At 38.6% G+C, this 16,246-nt stretch overlaps 2 protein-coding genes across 2 annotated transcripts in view; one reads left to right on the forward strand and one right to left on the reverse strand.

The window, feature by feature from the left end:
* Positions 1 to 12,279, reverse strand: part of LOC123518530 (gamma-glutamyl hydrolase-like) — a 265,838-nt gene extending 253,559 nt beyond the window's left edge. The window contains exon 1 of the mRNA XM_045279330.1: positions 12,240 to 12,279. Within this exon, the coding sequence (XP_045135265.1) occupies positions 12,240 to 12,264 (25 nt within the window). The 5' untranslated portion in view covers positions 12,265 to 12,279. The remainder of the gene's footprint in view (positions 1 to 12,239) is intronic.
* The window catches only part of LOC123518529 (neuroendocrine convertase 2-like), a 241,273-nt gene that overhangs the window by 210,599 nt on the left and 14,428 nt on the right, over positions 1 to 16,246 (forward strand). Inside the window, exons 4-6 of the mRNA XM_045279329.1 lie at positions 1,254 to 1,362; positions 2,782 to 2,819; positions 6,628 to 6,704. Of these exons, the coding sequence (XP_045135264.1) occupies positions 1,254 to 1,362; positions 2,782 to 2,819; positions 6,628 to 6,704 (224 nt within the window). The remainder of the gene's footprint in view (positions 1 to 1,253; positions 1,363 to 2,781; positions 2,820 to 6,627; positions 6,705 to 16,246) is intronic.

The raw sequence follows: 16,246 nt of genomic DNA on the forward strand, positions 1-16,246 counted from the left end.
GAGAGAGAGAGAGAGAGAGAGAGAGAGAGAGAGAGGGGAGGAAGGGTTGAGGAAAGCCACGCGCTGAATGGCTCCCTAACGACCAATCAGAAGACTTTGTCCGTAGAGAGAGAGAGAGAGAGAGAGAGAGAGAGAGAGAGAGAGAGAGAGAGAGTATCTATATTATGCAGTCAGCCAATCCGTCAATCAATCAATCAATCAGTCAGTCAGTCAGTCAGTCAGTCAGTCAGTCAGTCAGCACACTAAACAATATCATACACTAATACAAATGAATAAACAAACTAATAAGCAATATATAACACAAATAAGTAAATAAATTAAGTAGGATCTTCAAATAAAATTATCACAAACACTCCTTTCCTTTCTCTTACTCCCCAATGTAAACACGCGTCACCATTCATTAACACTGCAAAAACACGTCACCCAAACAAAACACCTTAAAAACACATCGAAATAACACAATGTCAACAACACTCAAAGCTATTACTGTCCCAGAATCATTTTAATTAACCTCTTCAGCACCGTGACGCGTTTTTCATATTCGTTCTGGTTACTATTTGGTGATTTTATACAGCTTCAGAAACTTATGTGAGGGATTAAAATAGTGATGACTGTGGCCATTAATCTTCTGACGTACATAGGTCCCTTCTAATGTCAATAAAATAGTCTAATCAAAGCCAAACTCATGATAAAATTGCGTCCAAGTACTGAAATGTTTACCTTTAGTACCAAGAGGCGTCTTTATATTCATTCTGGTTAATACTTGGTGATTTTACACAGCTTGAAAAACATATTTGAGGGTTTAAAATAGTAAAGACTGTGGCCATTAATCTTCTGACCTCCATAGACCCTTCCTAATGTAAATAAAATCGTCTAATCACACCCAAAAACTCGTGATAAAATTGCGTTCAAGTACTGAAATGTTTACCCTTCAGTACTGTGACGATTCATTCTGCTTACTATTTGGCGATTTCATACAGCTTCAGAAACTTATGTGGGGGTCTAAAAAGTGAAGACTGTGGCCATTAATCTTCTAACTTACACGCACTCTTCCTAATGTAAATAAAACCGTCTAATCGTACACATATCTCAAGGTAAAAATGTGACCCAGTACTGAAGGGTTCAAAATAGTGAAAACTGTGGCCATTAATCTGACCTCCATTCAGTCACACCAAAAACACATGGTAAAAAGTGCATCCCAGTATAGAAGAGCTTAACCTCACCTGACCTACTGTACTGTGTCTCCCCCGCAGAAAAACGTGGGCCAAAACGGGGGCAAGCCGCGCCTGGACCTGAACGTGGAGGCGGCGTGGCGACAAGGCTACACTGGCCGCAATGTGACCACGGCGATCATGGATGACGGTAAGGCTACTGGTGGTAGTAGTAGTAGTAGTAGTAGTAGTAGTAGTAGTAGTAGTAGTAGTAGGAGGAGGAGGAGGAGGAGGAGGAGAAAGGAGGAGGAGGAGGAGGAGGAGAAAGATGGAGGAGGAGGAGTAGTAGTAGTAGTAGTAGTAGTAGTAGCAGTAGCAGCAGCAGCAGCAGCAGCAGCAGCAGTAGTAGTAGTAGTAGTAGTAGTAGTAGTAGTAGTAGTAGTAGTAGTAGTAGTAGTAGTAGTAGTGTATATAGAGGCAGCAGAGATATCAAACAAAATGAGTTAGGAGGGAGGGAATGCACATCAAATTGCTCTGGTGGTGGATGGAGGGAGGAGGAGAGGTAGGAGGGGACAGTGCAGGGGATGTGAATGGTGGAGGTGGTGGTGGTGGTGGTGGTGGAGGTACTGATGATGAATGATAAGGGAGTAAGGGAGAGACCTGAATGATGGCGCTGACAGTTTTCAAGAGAGAAATAGCAATAAAACAAGAGCCATCATATTTGTGACAAGAATACTAAATTGAAAAGGAAAACTAGATTCATTTAAAAACACATCTCAAAGTCAATCAAATGACAACTTGTGCAAAATAATCTTTTTATAATATTGAGAGTGACAGGATAAGCAAGGCAGTGTGTATAAAAATTCACACTAGTTTTGCTCATTACATTTTGCTAAGAAGAAGAATACATTGCAAAAACTTCATTTGATATACACAAGACAACAATTGGGCATACTGAAAACTTCCTATCAGCCACTAACATCCATGAATCTACCCAGCATTCTCTTTAAACACTAACATCCGTACACTTGAACAGTCTTGCTAACGTTGCCTCTCTCATCAACAGCCCTGTCTAATAACCAGTGTTTTGCATCTCTCCACAAGCTTAACATTGTCTATCTAATAATTACTTCACCTCCTCCATGAATCTATCCAATATTCTCTTTAAGACTAACATTCATACACTTGAACAGTCTTGCTAATGCTGCCCCTCTCATTAACAGCTCTATTTAATAACCAGTGTTTTGCATCTCTCCACAAGTCTAGCATTGTCTACCTAATAGTTACTTCACCTCCTCCATGAATCTATCCAATATTCTCTTTAAAACTAACATTCATACACTTAAACAGTCTTTGCTAATGCTGCCTCTCTCATCAACAGCCCTGTCTAATAACCAGTGTTTTGCATCTCTCCATAAGCTTAACATTGTCTAACTACTTCACCTCATTCAGCTAATAACTACATCTAATTTTCCCAAACATATCAATAATGCCTAACTTATGACCATTCTCACATCAAAATCTATCAAAACTAATACCTGTTCTTACTTGCAACTTTACCTGGCTATTAATCATTCTCACAGCTGATTCTGCCTAGCTTACAACCATCCCTCTCTATCTTTCCCCACAGGTATTGACTACATGCACCCAGATCTACGCACCAATTATGTGAGTGAAAACCGCTTCTGTACATTTATATAGCAACTTCCCTTGTTCCTTTTGCTGTCTAATGTACGTGAAATCTCATTCACTGCACTACTAAAGCAAAGAGAAGAGAAGGGAAGGGGTAACAGATGGGTAGAGGAGGGGTTAGTAATGCAGAGGAGAGGTGGAACAAGGAAGGTCTCTAGATGGTGGAGAGGAGAGGAGAGGAGAGGAGAGGAGAGGAGAGGGAAGGGAAGGAAGGATCTTAAGCAGTGATGGAGTGAAAGCTTAGGTAGGGATTTGTACAGAGATATTGAGTGATATGTGTGTGTGTGTGTGTGTGTGTGTGTGTGTGTGTGTGTGTGTGTGTGTGTGTGTGTGTGTGTGTGTGTGTGTGTGTGTGTGTGTGTGTGTGTGTGTGTGTGTGTGTGTGTGTGTGTGTGTGTGTGTGTGTGTGTGTGTGTGTGTGTGTGTGTGTGTGTGTGTGTGTGTGTGTGTGTATGAGATAGGAGGAGGGAGGTATCAAATCTCTCAACAAAGGACATGGCAATATATTGGTTCACACACACACACCAACAACTTGTTCAGATTAATGTCAAGGATTAGTTACTCTCCCTCCTCCCTCCCTCCCTCCCTCCCTCCCTCCCTTCCTTCCTTCCCTTCCCTTCCCTTCCCTTCCCTTCCCTTCCCTTCCCTTCCCTTCCCTCCCCTTCTCCTCCCTTCCCTTGATCGCTGACTGATGTGATGGCTCAGCTTCACAGATTACACCCACCCAGTTCCTTGTACCCTTGTCTTACTCTGACACATACACCTGGGGAAGCATGATAATTCTACAGGTTACATCTGATGCAGAGTAGAATAAGTTGGATATGGGACAAAATGCATCACTTATCACTTTAGTATATGTGAGCAGATTGAAAAGAAGATATATGGTTAACCTCTTCAGTAGTGAAATGCATTTTTACTGTGAGTTTTGAGTATGATTAGATGATTTTATTTACATTAGGAAAGCTCTATGGAGGTCAGAAGATTAATGGCCACAGTCTTCACTATTTTAATCCCTCATAAGTTTCTAAAGTTGTATAAAATCGCCAAATAGCAAGTAGAATGAATATGGAAACGCGTCATGGTACTGAAGGGGCTAAAGGAGCGATAAAAACAAATAAATTAACTTTCTGTTCGTACCAACTATATATTTATGTACTAATAGAATCCTATACATATAGATAACATTAAACAACAGGCCATAAAAAGCTAGTAAGGAAACACAAGGAATATGAACAAGGAACCATCTCATATACATACAGATAGCTTCATACAAGCCAAACCTGTACAAGCAGATTTAGTAATGGGTGGAAGGAAGCAGGCAGATCAGAGTGTTTCCTGCTCAAAGAGACTGTAAAATATTCTCCAGCAAAAGTTGTGAGGGCAGCACTTTTAAGTTGAAAGAGCAAGAGTTAATTGGCTTGACTTTAAAATGTGAGAAGAGGTTAGTTAGCTCGTCTTGGTGCCGGCCTCAGTCAAGACATTTTTACACGGGGAAAATTTAAACCCATGAGACTGGGAATATAAGAAACAATTTTTACATGAATACATCTACTGTGTGTTAGGAGAGGGCATGTTATTGTGCCTTCCATTCACTGCTGATAGATTACAGAAATACACACTGGACATAGTAATAGAGAGGACGGAGTAAGGTGGAGACAAGATCTCTGCAATGGTGACTCTAAACAGAAGCAACCAAATAGCAAATAAAGAACTAATAAAAAGATACACTAAAAATTAAACACCTAAAAATTAAATGAGAAAAAACGAATACAAAAATGAACTAAGAATTAAAAGAACAGGAGATAACTAGTAATCATTGGCAAATGTGGATCAACAGCCAAATAGGAAATAAAGAATACACTAAAGATTAAACACCAAAACGAAATGAGAAAGAGCAATAAAAAAAAAAGATGGACTAAGAATTAAAAGAACAGGAGATAAATGCACTGAAGAGAACTAGTAATCATTGACAAGTGTGGATCTTCATACAGTAAAGCTAAAACAGTCACAAGCCAACCAAAAGTCACTCAAGCCTTGGTGATCATCTTGGCCTCATTGGTAACAAGTCAGACTCATGTTTATCTTGTTTTTAGAATATGAATGTACTTTAATCCTTTCACTGTGACATAAAACACTTAACAGCCCCACAGTAAAGCTAAAACAGTCACAAGCCAACCAAAAGTCACTCAAGTCTTGGTAATCATTTTGGCCTCATGTTTACCTTCAGTTTTTAGAATACAAACATACTTTAACCCTTTCACTGTGTCACACAACACTTAGCAGCACCAGAAGCAATGAGTGAAGTCTTTATAAGCATCCACAAGAAAGTTAGCAATAAAAAGAATACATTTTGCAATTTCTTCCCAGTTCAGAGATTGGATGAGGACAAGTAAAGATGTCCCAGAGTGATTGGTAAAGAGGAAAGGTTTACCAAGTGGAAGTCAAAGGGCTAAGAACTAATATATCAGAGTTTGCTATCCTTCCACTGTATCTTTCAATGTACTTAGTTTTTTCCCCTTTGCTGTTAACCCTTACATAAGCTACAATTCTCAGCACTAAAAACCAAAGTATGAAATCTTGATAAGCACCTACAAGAAAGAAAGGGGTGGGATTAATAGATATTGCAGTTTCTATCCAGTATAATGTTCAGAGGTGGCTATAGAAAGAGAAGAAACATCACAGCACCAATGCACAGCCCTAAAAAGCAATGTATGAAATCTTGATGAGCACCTACAAGAAAGAAAGGGATGAGATTAATGGTTTTACAATTTCTATCCAGTATAATGTTTGAAGGTGGCTATACAAAGAAAAGAAACATCCCCGCAACAACTGAAAGCCCTAAAAAGCAATGTATGAAATCTTGATGAGCACCTATATGAAAGAAAGCGATGGGATTAATAGATTTTACAATTCATACCCACTACTTTAATGTTTAGAGGTGGCTGTAGAAAGAGAAGAAATGTCCCAGAGTGGTTAGTGATTCATGAAAGACATAGCAAATACATAGCAGTGACAAGGTTCAATGCTCAGACCTGCTAAGAATAACGACAGACTTAAAATATCAGAGATCTTAACCCCTTGAGTACCATGATGTGTTTTCATATTCATTCTGCTTACTATTTGGTGATTTTATACAGCTTCAGAAACTTATGTAAGGATTCAAATAGTGAAGACTCTAGCCATTAATCGTCTAAAGTTCAAAGACCCTTCCTAGTGTAGATAAAATTGTCTAACCATATTCAAAACTCATGATAAAAATGCGCCCCATTACTGAAAGGTTGAGACTAAAATATCAGAGGTCTTAAGTGTTGAAAGGAAAAAATTATGTAAAGACTTAAATATCAGAGGTCTTAAGGCTGAAAGGAAAAAATTATGTAAAGACTTAAATATCAGAGGTCTTAAGGCTGAGAGGAAAAAAACCATGAAAAGACTTAAATATCAGAGGTCTTAAGGGTGAGACGAAAAAATTATGAAGAATAAATACGAGAGTGCTGGAGATTATAATGACATCCAACCATGAGAGTACTTCACAGCAGACACAAAAACACTCCTGTGGTTCATTTGTATAAGTGAAACTGCACACATTAGTAAGCAGCCACCCTTAGAAGGAGGAAAAGGCTACCCCAAAGCTAATCATACACCCTTTTAAAGTATACCACAGCCTTTCAAATCACATCACTATTCAATGTAGCAAGAAAAAATAATGACAGGTGGTGGTGGTGGTGGTGGTGGTGGTGGTGACTGCAAGCTTCACAAGACTAATGGTACTCTCTCTTGGCCACAGAATGCACGAGCCAGCTGGGACTTTAGCAGCAATGACCCGTTCCCTTACCCTCGCTACACTGACGACTGGTTCAACAGGTAAGCAAGCTCCAGTATTCTGTCTTGTTCTCCTACACTGACTTTCAACAGGTAAGCCACAGTATACCTCTTTATTCTCCTACACTGACTATTTCAACAGGTTAGCTCCAGTATACCTTTTTATTCTCCTACACTGACTTTTAACAGGTAAGCAAACCTCAGTATACCTTTTTGTTCTTCCACACTGACTATTTCAATAGGTTAGCTCCAGTATACCTTATTGTTCTACACTGACTTTCGACAGGTAAGCAAGTCCTACTGTATCTTCTTGTTCTTCTACACTGACTTTCAACAGGTTAGCTCCAGTATTCCTTCTTGTTCTCCCCCTAAACAGTGTAAATTAAGGCCCAGTATACTTTTTCATACCCTCACTACACTGACTAGCCAATCAGGAAAACTCAAGTATAGCTCCTTACTATACTGGCTATTTAACCAGATTAACCTCAGTATATTTTTTATTCTCCTGCTACACTGACTACTTAACCCTTCAGTACCAGGATGTGTTTTTAAATTCCTTCCAGTTACTATTTGGTGATTTAATACAGCTTCAGAAACTTGTGTGGGGGATCAAAATAGTGAAGACTTTGGCCATTAATCTTGTGACCTCCATAAACTCTTCCTAATGTCAATAAAATGGTCTTATTGTACACAAATCTCAAGGTAAAAATGTATCACAGTACTAGAAGGGATAAACAGGCAAGTCTTAGGTCTATCTTCATATTCTCTCACTACACTGACAACTCAAGGCTTCAATACATCAAATCTCTGGAATTAAACTGACCTCTCATATGAAACTCCTCCTATTTGATCATTTATTTATTCTCACTTTGCATGAAGCATCTCTCACCCCCTGTATCATTTCACGCATTTTCCTCTGCATTGATTCTAATAGACCTATATCCTTCCTATAATGTGGAGACCAGAACTGTACACCATAATCTAGATGCGCCAAATGTAACTTCAATATTACTTCAGGATTTCTACTTTTAACACTCCTGAAAATGAATCCCAGTACCCTATTTGCTTTATTTCTAGCTTCTATGCATTGTTTTATTATATTGACATTGGAGCTAACTATAACTCCAAAATCTTTTCTATATTCTGAACCTATCAGGGCCTCATTGTGTGGATTTCCTCTACCTACACTCAGGACTTTCCATCTACTAATGATAAAATTTGCTATAGGAGTGTCAGGTTAGCAGGCTTTTTGATGCCCTTCCCTGGCCTCTCTCACATGTAAAAGTAAATAAGTAAAGAGCTCAACAGGTGCTCAAGTCTCTCTCTCCCACAGCAAAACTTCTCAACACCATTACAACTTTCCCTCCCTAAAGAAAACAGCAAATGTCACACTCTGCCTTCATGCCTTCCCTGCCAGGAGTGTGAGGGACAGAGAGACCTTCATATACTACCATGTCTTTTTATGATACCTTCAAATCGCACAGTTTTCTGAATATTTCTTTTTTTTCGGGGGTGAGGTAAGGCAAATTGCAAAGTTTTCTTTTTTTTTTTTTTAAGGAATATGAGAACGAGTGACTATTGCTAATTCAAGGTATTTCTTTTTTTTTTAAGTATATAAAGAAGTGAAAAGTAACTACAAATGCCATGAGTGTTACTTTGTTTTGGTCTTTTACACTCTCATTATCCTCTTATCTTCTTGTGTTCTACTTTATTTTCCTTAGAAGGATTGGAAAAACTATTGTTTGAGTATTTTTTTCCATACATGTGCAGAATTGCTGAAATAATAATAAATAGAAATGCATAATTAACACACACAAAAAAAAAAAAACACACACAAACACACATATTTGGAATGGATTAAGTGAAGAGATTGCAACAGCAGAAAGTGTGTACAAATTTAAGGAGAAGTTAGACAAATGTAGATATGGAGACAGGTCACTATGAGCCCTGCTCGAACCCTGTAACATACAACTAGGTAAATACAACTTGGTAAATACACACACACCTGAGTGAAGATGTAGTGTCAGCTAGGAGTGTGCATAGCTTTAAAGAAAAGTTGGACAAATGTAGATATGAAGATGGGGCCACACAAGCATAATGCCCAGGCCCTGTAAAACTACAACTAAGTAAATACAACTAGGTATACACACACACACACACACACACACACACACACACACACACACACACACACACACACACACACACACACACACACACACACACACAAGGGCAAAATCATCTCTAAGTATTGTATTCTGAATGTAAAGGAAACCCAGCAGAGCCAGAACATCACTGTAATGTAAGTACGTAACATATAAAGTTAAACATTTGATAGCAAACAGGACCACAAATTAGTAAGTGGCTTTTTAGTTTTGCCGTAACTCTCACATTTCAGTTCTGAACTCTGACAAAAGTGTAGCGGTGAGTTCCAACAAACAGGAGCCTAGTCACATGAGGAAAGTTGGCTATTCACAGCTCAGTTCACAAATCTGCACACACACACTCACTGACTCACACATTCACTCGGCACAAAGCAAACACATGCCAGACTCTTTCATTATTCTTTGTCATACGTGTGAGTCCTCTGAATGTGTGAACAAAGTTTTCTGTTTTGGGAAATGTGTTTCATGCAGGATGCAATGGAAAAGCTGAACCAGCACCAAAGCTGACACATATTTCTTCACACCTTATATACTTATAGTTTATCTATTTATTTATATTTTCTCAAGTAGGAGGGGCACTGGCCAAGAGCAATAACAAGCAACAATCAACCAAGGCCCCACTGAGGTGCTGATCACAAAAGAGATGCATTAGAGAGATAAACAGAATGGAAGTGAGAGAATAAAGAAAGTCTTGTACAGCAAGGTCATGGGAGGAGGGGATGCATGAAGTTAGCAAGATCAGAAGAGCAGTGAACACAAAAATAGCAGTGTAAGATAGCAAGAGATGCAGCTTTGCAGTGAGGAGAATGATGCTGAAGACAGTCAGTTGGAGGAGAGGAAATGATAAGATGAAAAGCTTCTGATTCCATCCTATATAAGACAATAATATGAGTAAGGCATACTCCATATATGAATTAGTGGCTGGGAAGTGAGAAAATCAGGCAGAGATAACTCATAACACCTCATAAGAGCTGTTTTAGCTGGCCCTAAGATGTGGTTTCCAGTTTAGATTGTGAGTAAAAATCATATATGGTTGTAAGCATAATATACATAAAATTTAAAGCACAGAATACTAAACCCACTCCTGACAGACCATACAAATCAATACACCTTTCCTTCACAGCCACTCTTCCCCCCCACTCCCCTGTTAAACATCCAAATTGGATCTTATAAATCAAATAAAGAAAACTCCGTCTGTCTCTCTCTGGCAAACTCAAAACTGACAGAACTTTTAAGCCTTTCATATATGAGTTCTCTTTAGGGTCCAGGAGAGTTACAGACTATTTCAAGTTCAAAAATCCAACTCCATCAAAACTTCCCAGCACAACACAGTGATCCACAAGGCAGAGCAAGGAGAGCAGTGCCTCACCCTCAGGAGTGCTCCAAGGATGAAATAATTCTTCCTTTACAATCTTACATCTACTAATGTCCCTTTAAAACAAACATTATATATATATATATATATATATATATATATATATATATATATATATATATATATATATATATATATATATATATATATATATATATATATATATAAAATAAATAAATAAATATATATATATATATATATATATATATATATATATATATATATATATATATATATATATATATATATATATAAAAATACAGCAAATTTTAGTTGGTGAGCATTCACCACTTTCATGAATGAAATAATATATTTGATATAAGTTTTGAAAGGCTTTAAACTAATCTGCAACACATTTCTCTCGCAAATCCCAACCATTTTTCTGTTGCGATGCAGAAAGAGACTGCTGACTGGCTGCCCACCAGCTCCCTCCCCCACTGCACTTTACAGACAAATTGTCTATAATTCATTACAACGTTTGTGACATTATTGTAATAAGCTTTACATCACTAGCCTTAACCACACTATATAAATCTTTACCTATTGCCTTATAGTCACTCAAAATACAATAAAAAAAAAAAAGCATTTAATGCTATGCACAATCATCAATGGGTTATTCATCAGATTCAAAATGGGAAAATAGGCAATCAAATTGAAGAGATTGGTACGATAGCATGCTCACATTATGAGGCAACATGAGAAGGTGTGATCAATAAGTGAGTGCAAGGTTAACCCCTGTTTGCATGTCCTCAAGCAACAACATTACTGGCAGAATTGGTGAAGCATAATATAGTGCAAATGTGGGTCTTCAAGCAAGTGCACTGATCACAAGACATGCTCATTGCTATACAGGCAATCGTGAACCCAAACACATCCTAACCAGGTGTGCCTTGCCAGAATTACTGCAGAATACCAGCAGTGCAATGCCAAACTTCCCCTGAGCTTTCAGCAAACACATACTTAACACCAATTCAAACCTACACAACTTTGAAAATACGACCATTTGCAAGCATTCCCCAAGTTAAGCTGCCTTGGAACTCACACACTGTAAGCAGAATTTGCAGGTGACATGAAGAGCAGCAACATCAGATATTATTAGTAAGGGCAGAATTAGGTTAGAAGTTATCAAATCTAACCTTGCCTGCCACAGTTGCCTTCTCTATCCTAAACTAGTCTATCTTATATAACTAACATGGCAGCAGTAGATAAAATAAAGAGACAGAAGGAAGGGAGACCACAGAAAAGGTTCATGGCAGTAACAGAAGACAATCATGCATTGATAATGAAAGACACCACCAACAAACTACAACGCAGAAACCTGTTAACCCCTTCAGTACCAGAACATATGTTTACCTTGAGATTTGTGTACAATTAGACTATTTCATTGACATTAGGAAGGATCAGAAGATTAATGGTTAGATTCTACACTATCTTAACCCCACACATGAGTTTCTGAAGCTCTATAAAATCATTAGGTATATTTGCTGTTTCAACCAATATACCCAATCTTATATTTCTTTTTCCCTATGTCTAACAAGCTTAGGGGTGGTCCTCCTGGGAAAGTGGTGTTTGAAGGTGGGGAAACCAAAAACCTAACCTAACCTAACCTGACTGAGAGACTGCTACAGCGCCTGCACAATATTAATAACAAACACACGAACACACTCAGTACCCTCTGACTGACTGCTGTGGAAGGATCCAGAGCTAAAATTGAAGTAAATCTTGGAAATTCTGTCCTGAAGTTATTATTCATTTCCGACAGGGTAAAAAATGGGGTTAGAAATGCTTGTAGGAGTGTGATCTAGACCGTGAGAAATGTGTGTAGTTCCGTGTGGTGTATTGGTTGAAACTGCAATAATTCCAATCACTAAATAGTAAGAATGAATGAATATGGAAACGCGTCATGGCACAGAAGGGGTCAAGACAAGTCAACCGGTATGACAACCCGCCACCAGGAAAACAAACTTCAACATAAACCCTGAAACATAAATACTGCACGAAAACATGACCCAAAATAGAGAAAATCCGTGTACTTACCCCCTTGGTGCGGCAGAACGACCATCTTGGAAGCAGAGCAGCAGAAGCCTTTTCCGGAAACTCACGTTGTGCCATTTAACCACAGCGCCAAACTCCGTCAAGTCATAGTGCTAATGGAAGCCTGCCCGCCCCACCGAAGCTTGGCCTGCCTCCAACAACAGGGGTCGAAGCGGGAATTCCCAGAAACACTCAAGACAACTTAAAGCATTTCGAATTTTGCGCGAAGAAATCTGAAGTGACCTTGAGGCGTTTGTTTTGATGACGCAACGTGGGTTTTTAAAGGGACCATGAATGAATATTGGATTTAAAGGGAGGGTTAATGTATAAATGTGTAAATAGCTTGAGAAAATTATGATGGTAATGCTAGTAATGAATATATAGATGAAGTGACCTTGAGGCATTTCTTTTGATGACAGAACGGGGGTTTTTAAAGGGACCATGCATGACTGGGATTTAAAGGGAGGGTAAATGTATAAATGTGCAAATAGCTTGGGAAAATGATGATGGTGATAGTGATGAGGATTATAATGGTGGATGAATATAAGAGTGTGTAAACAACTTTGGAAAATAATGATGTTGGTGATAGTGATGCGGATTATAATGGTGGATATCATTATGAGGGCAGAATGAGGAGGTGGTGGGAGAAAAATAAAAGTGGTAATGAAAATGAGTATGAAGCTTGGTTTTAACCCCTTCAGTACCATGACACGTTTTCATATTCATTCTGCTTACTATTTGGTGATTTTATACAGCTTCAGAAACTCGTGCTGGTGATTGGAATAGTGAAAAGTGTAGCCATTAATCTTCTGACCTCCATAGATCCTTCCTAATATTAATAAAGTGATTTAATCGTACACAAATCTCAAGGTAAAAATGTGTCCTAGTATTCAAGGGGGTTAATTGTGCATAAAGACATGCAGGGAATATAGATACGTGAAAGTGAGGTTAATATGCATAATAAAGAGAATGAAGAAGGAGGAGAAGGAAGAAAGGAAAAAGAAAGACGGTGATGAAAAGTAAGAATAACTGCTGTGTCAGTGTTTCAGAAAGGAAATATAGTACAAGATAAATAGGAGAACTCGAGGTTTAGAAACTGACCCAATTTTCATATCACACACACACACACACACACACACACATGTTACACACACGGTCCGGTAGCTCAGTGGTTAGAGCGCTGGCTTCACAAGCCAGATGACCGGGGTTCGATTCCCCGGCCGGGTGGAGATATTTGGGTGTGTCACCTTTCACGTGTAGCCCCTGTTCACCTAGCAGTGAGTAGGTACGGGATATAAATCGAGGAGTTGTGACCTTGTTGTCCCGGTGTGTGGTGTGTGCCTGGTCTCAGGCCTATCCGAAGATCGGAAACAATGAGCTCTGAGCTCGTTCCGTAGGGTAATGTCTGGCTGTCTCGTCAGAGACTGCAGCAGATCAAACAGTGAATTACACATAATGGTAGCCCATGATGCACAGATTAGCGAGGATATGTTCTGAAGGGATGGACGGAAACCGGTAGACAACTCCTATTCTTATCCTGCAATAAGGATTCATGATAATTAAGATGGTGATGGTGGTAGTGGTGGCAGCGGCAGGAACCTTATTTTGAAACATTCCGGCACCGCAGCTCGTCTGTATTCCAGAGGCACTGTTTAAAATTAGGTGGGGTTTTTTTTTTATGGTTCTAAAGGGAGAACAAGATTTCCACATTATCAGGTTAAAAACTGTCGATAATCCGTTTCATCATCTATGTGACCTTGTAACGAGAAATCGGAGCCTTTCAGCACACGAGCCCTAACAGCACAATGATTCATGGCAGCACCATCAGCGCCTTTCTCAGCATTTCTGGCAATAGCACCGCCGCCTGCATTCTAACACACATGCGCACAAGGCCACTGTGAGTGTCGGCAGAAGCTTATAATTTAGCAAGACGCCTGCAGCGCGGTATTCAACACTTCAACAGGTCCCAGAGAACAATAAAGGTAGCGACAATACACACCAGTGGAGGGGGAGGCAGAGGAGGAGGTCGAGTGAGTGCGGGAATAGAAAAAGTTTTAAGGAGATAGTTAAGCAGAAGAGAAGTGTTTTCTCCCTAAGGACAATAGCATTTAGCTTAAGTTAAGGCCACTAGTGAAAATATAAGAGAAGCAAGTTATATAAAAAAAAAACTCGATAGAAAAATATTACTACATATGTTTACCTCTGCACGTCTTTGTATTGGATCGTGTAGTAACTGTAGTTCATTATTTTTTTCTTTCTCGTTTGTGTTCTCTTCTGTTTCAGTGTATTACGTAAGTGCGCAGTATTTACACTCCAAAATACAGACAACGACGTATACTTCGCTTGCATCTCAAACGTTGCCCAAAGCACCACTATGCATTAAGTGTAAACATGCTTTTTTTTCTTTTGTTTTTTTCCCTTGACAAGCAACCCTCTTACATACAAGGTACTAGTACTATTACTACTACTACTACTACTACTACTACTACTACTACTACTACTATTACTATTACTATTACTACTACTACTACTACTACTACTACTACTGCTACTGCTACTACTACTACTACTACTACTACTACTACTACTACTACTACTACCACCACTGCTACTGTTGCTACCACTACTACTACTACTACTACTACTACTACCACCACTACTATTGCTACTATTGCTACTACTACTACTACTACTACTACTACTACTACTACTACTGCTACTACTACTACTACTACTACTACTACTACTACTACTACTACTACTACTACTACTACTACTACTACTACAACTACCAATAATAATAATGATAATAATAATAATAATAATAATAATAATAATAATAACAATAATATTGATAGTCAATAACCACACGTAACAGGTATCTGAGGAGGCGTCCCTTGATGCAGGGCAGTAACACGCTGGCACGCACTTAACTCACGTGCCAAATGAAGGCAGTGAGTGCTTTACATAAATGAGGGACTTCAAGCCGCAATGTGTTAGACTCGCCACTCAGTTATTTGCTAACCCTCCGTCAGTGTTGAGTTTACTGTTGTGACACTAATAATGGCCAAGTGTTCGCTTCCCTGGCTTGATACGTTTTTTCAATTATTCACGTATTCATTTACTCAACTCAATATCCGATTCTGTTTTCTCACTTTCAAAGGTTCGACAAAATCTTTACTGTTAATCCCTTTTCTTTTTTTTTATACCATGTGGGCTTTTCACGGGAATTTATGAGCTAAAGGGAATACTTTTTGGGGGTACCTCCTATCTCAATGCCCACCCGCTAGGAAACCGTTGCCCCGAGTGAAGAAGCCCAACCAACACTCGGACCGTGGACAGGATTCGAACCCGTGCGCTTGGAGACCCCTCGGACCCCAAAGCACGCATGGTTCCACTGTACCAAAACTTCTATTTTTCTTTTTTTTTTTTTTCACGTTTCGAAATACTGAGCTTTCAAAGCTTTCATGCCTTCGGAAATTTTATCTCATTTCATTATTGTATTTCATTCTTTATTTGGTTAGTTAGTTAGTTACATGGTGTCTTCGTAAGCGTACCTTATCTAGGTTTTATTTGGTTTATTTATTTATTTAGAGAGTTTTCTGATTAGTTGGTTTTGTCTATTCAGTTTATTTATTTATTTATATTCATCAATTCATTTATCATATTTGTTTGGTGTTATCTTTTTTTTTCCTTTTTCTTATCTAACAGCAATTGACTAAAGGAAGAAAGTAAGATTGAGAAGCCAAACAGTTTTCTTAGGTTCAGTCCTCTCTTCTCACTGAAATGCTCAACAAAAGCCTTGAAATGTTCACAGCTTTGCAAAACTTTCCATTCCTTTTCGTCACGATTACTTATATACAAAAAAAAAGCTTGAATAACTAAACTTTTTTCTTATTACCTCACATTCAAGAAAAAAAGAAAAAAATTAAATGTTCACAGCTTCGCAAAACCTTTTATTTTTTTTTTCTCACGATTACTTATATGCAAAAAAAAAACTAGCCCGAATA

This window comes from Portunus trituberculatus, chromosome 44 (genome assembly GCF_017591435.1).
Source record: "Portunus trituberculatus isolate SZX2019 chromosome 44, ASM1759143v1, whole genome shotgun sequence".
Classification (NCBI taxonomy): domain Eukaryota; kingdom Metazoa; phylum Arthropoda; class Malacostraca; order Decapoda; family Portunidae; genus Portunus; species Portunus trituberculatus.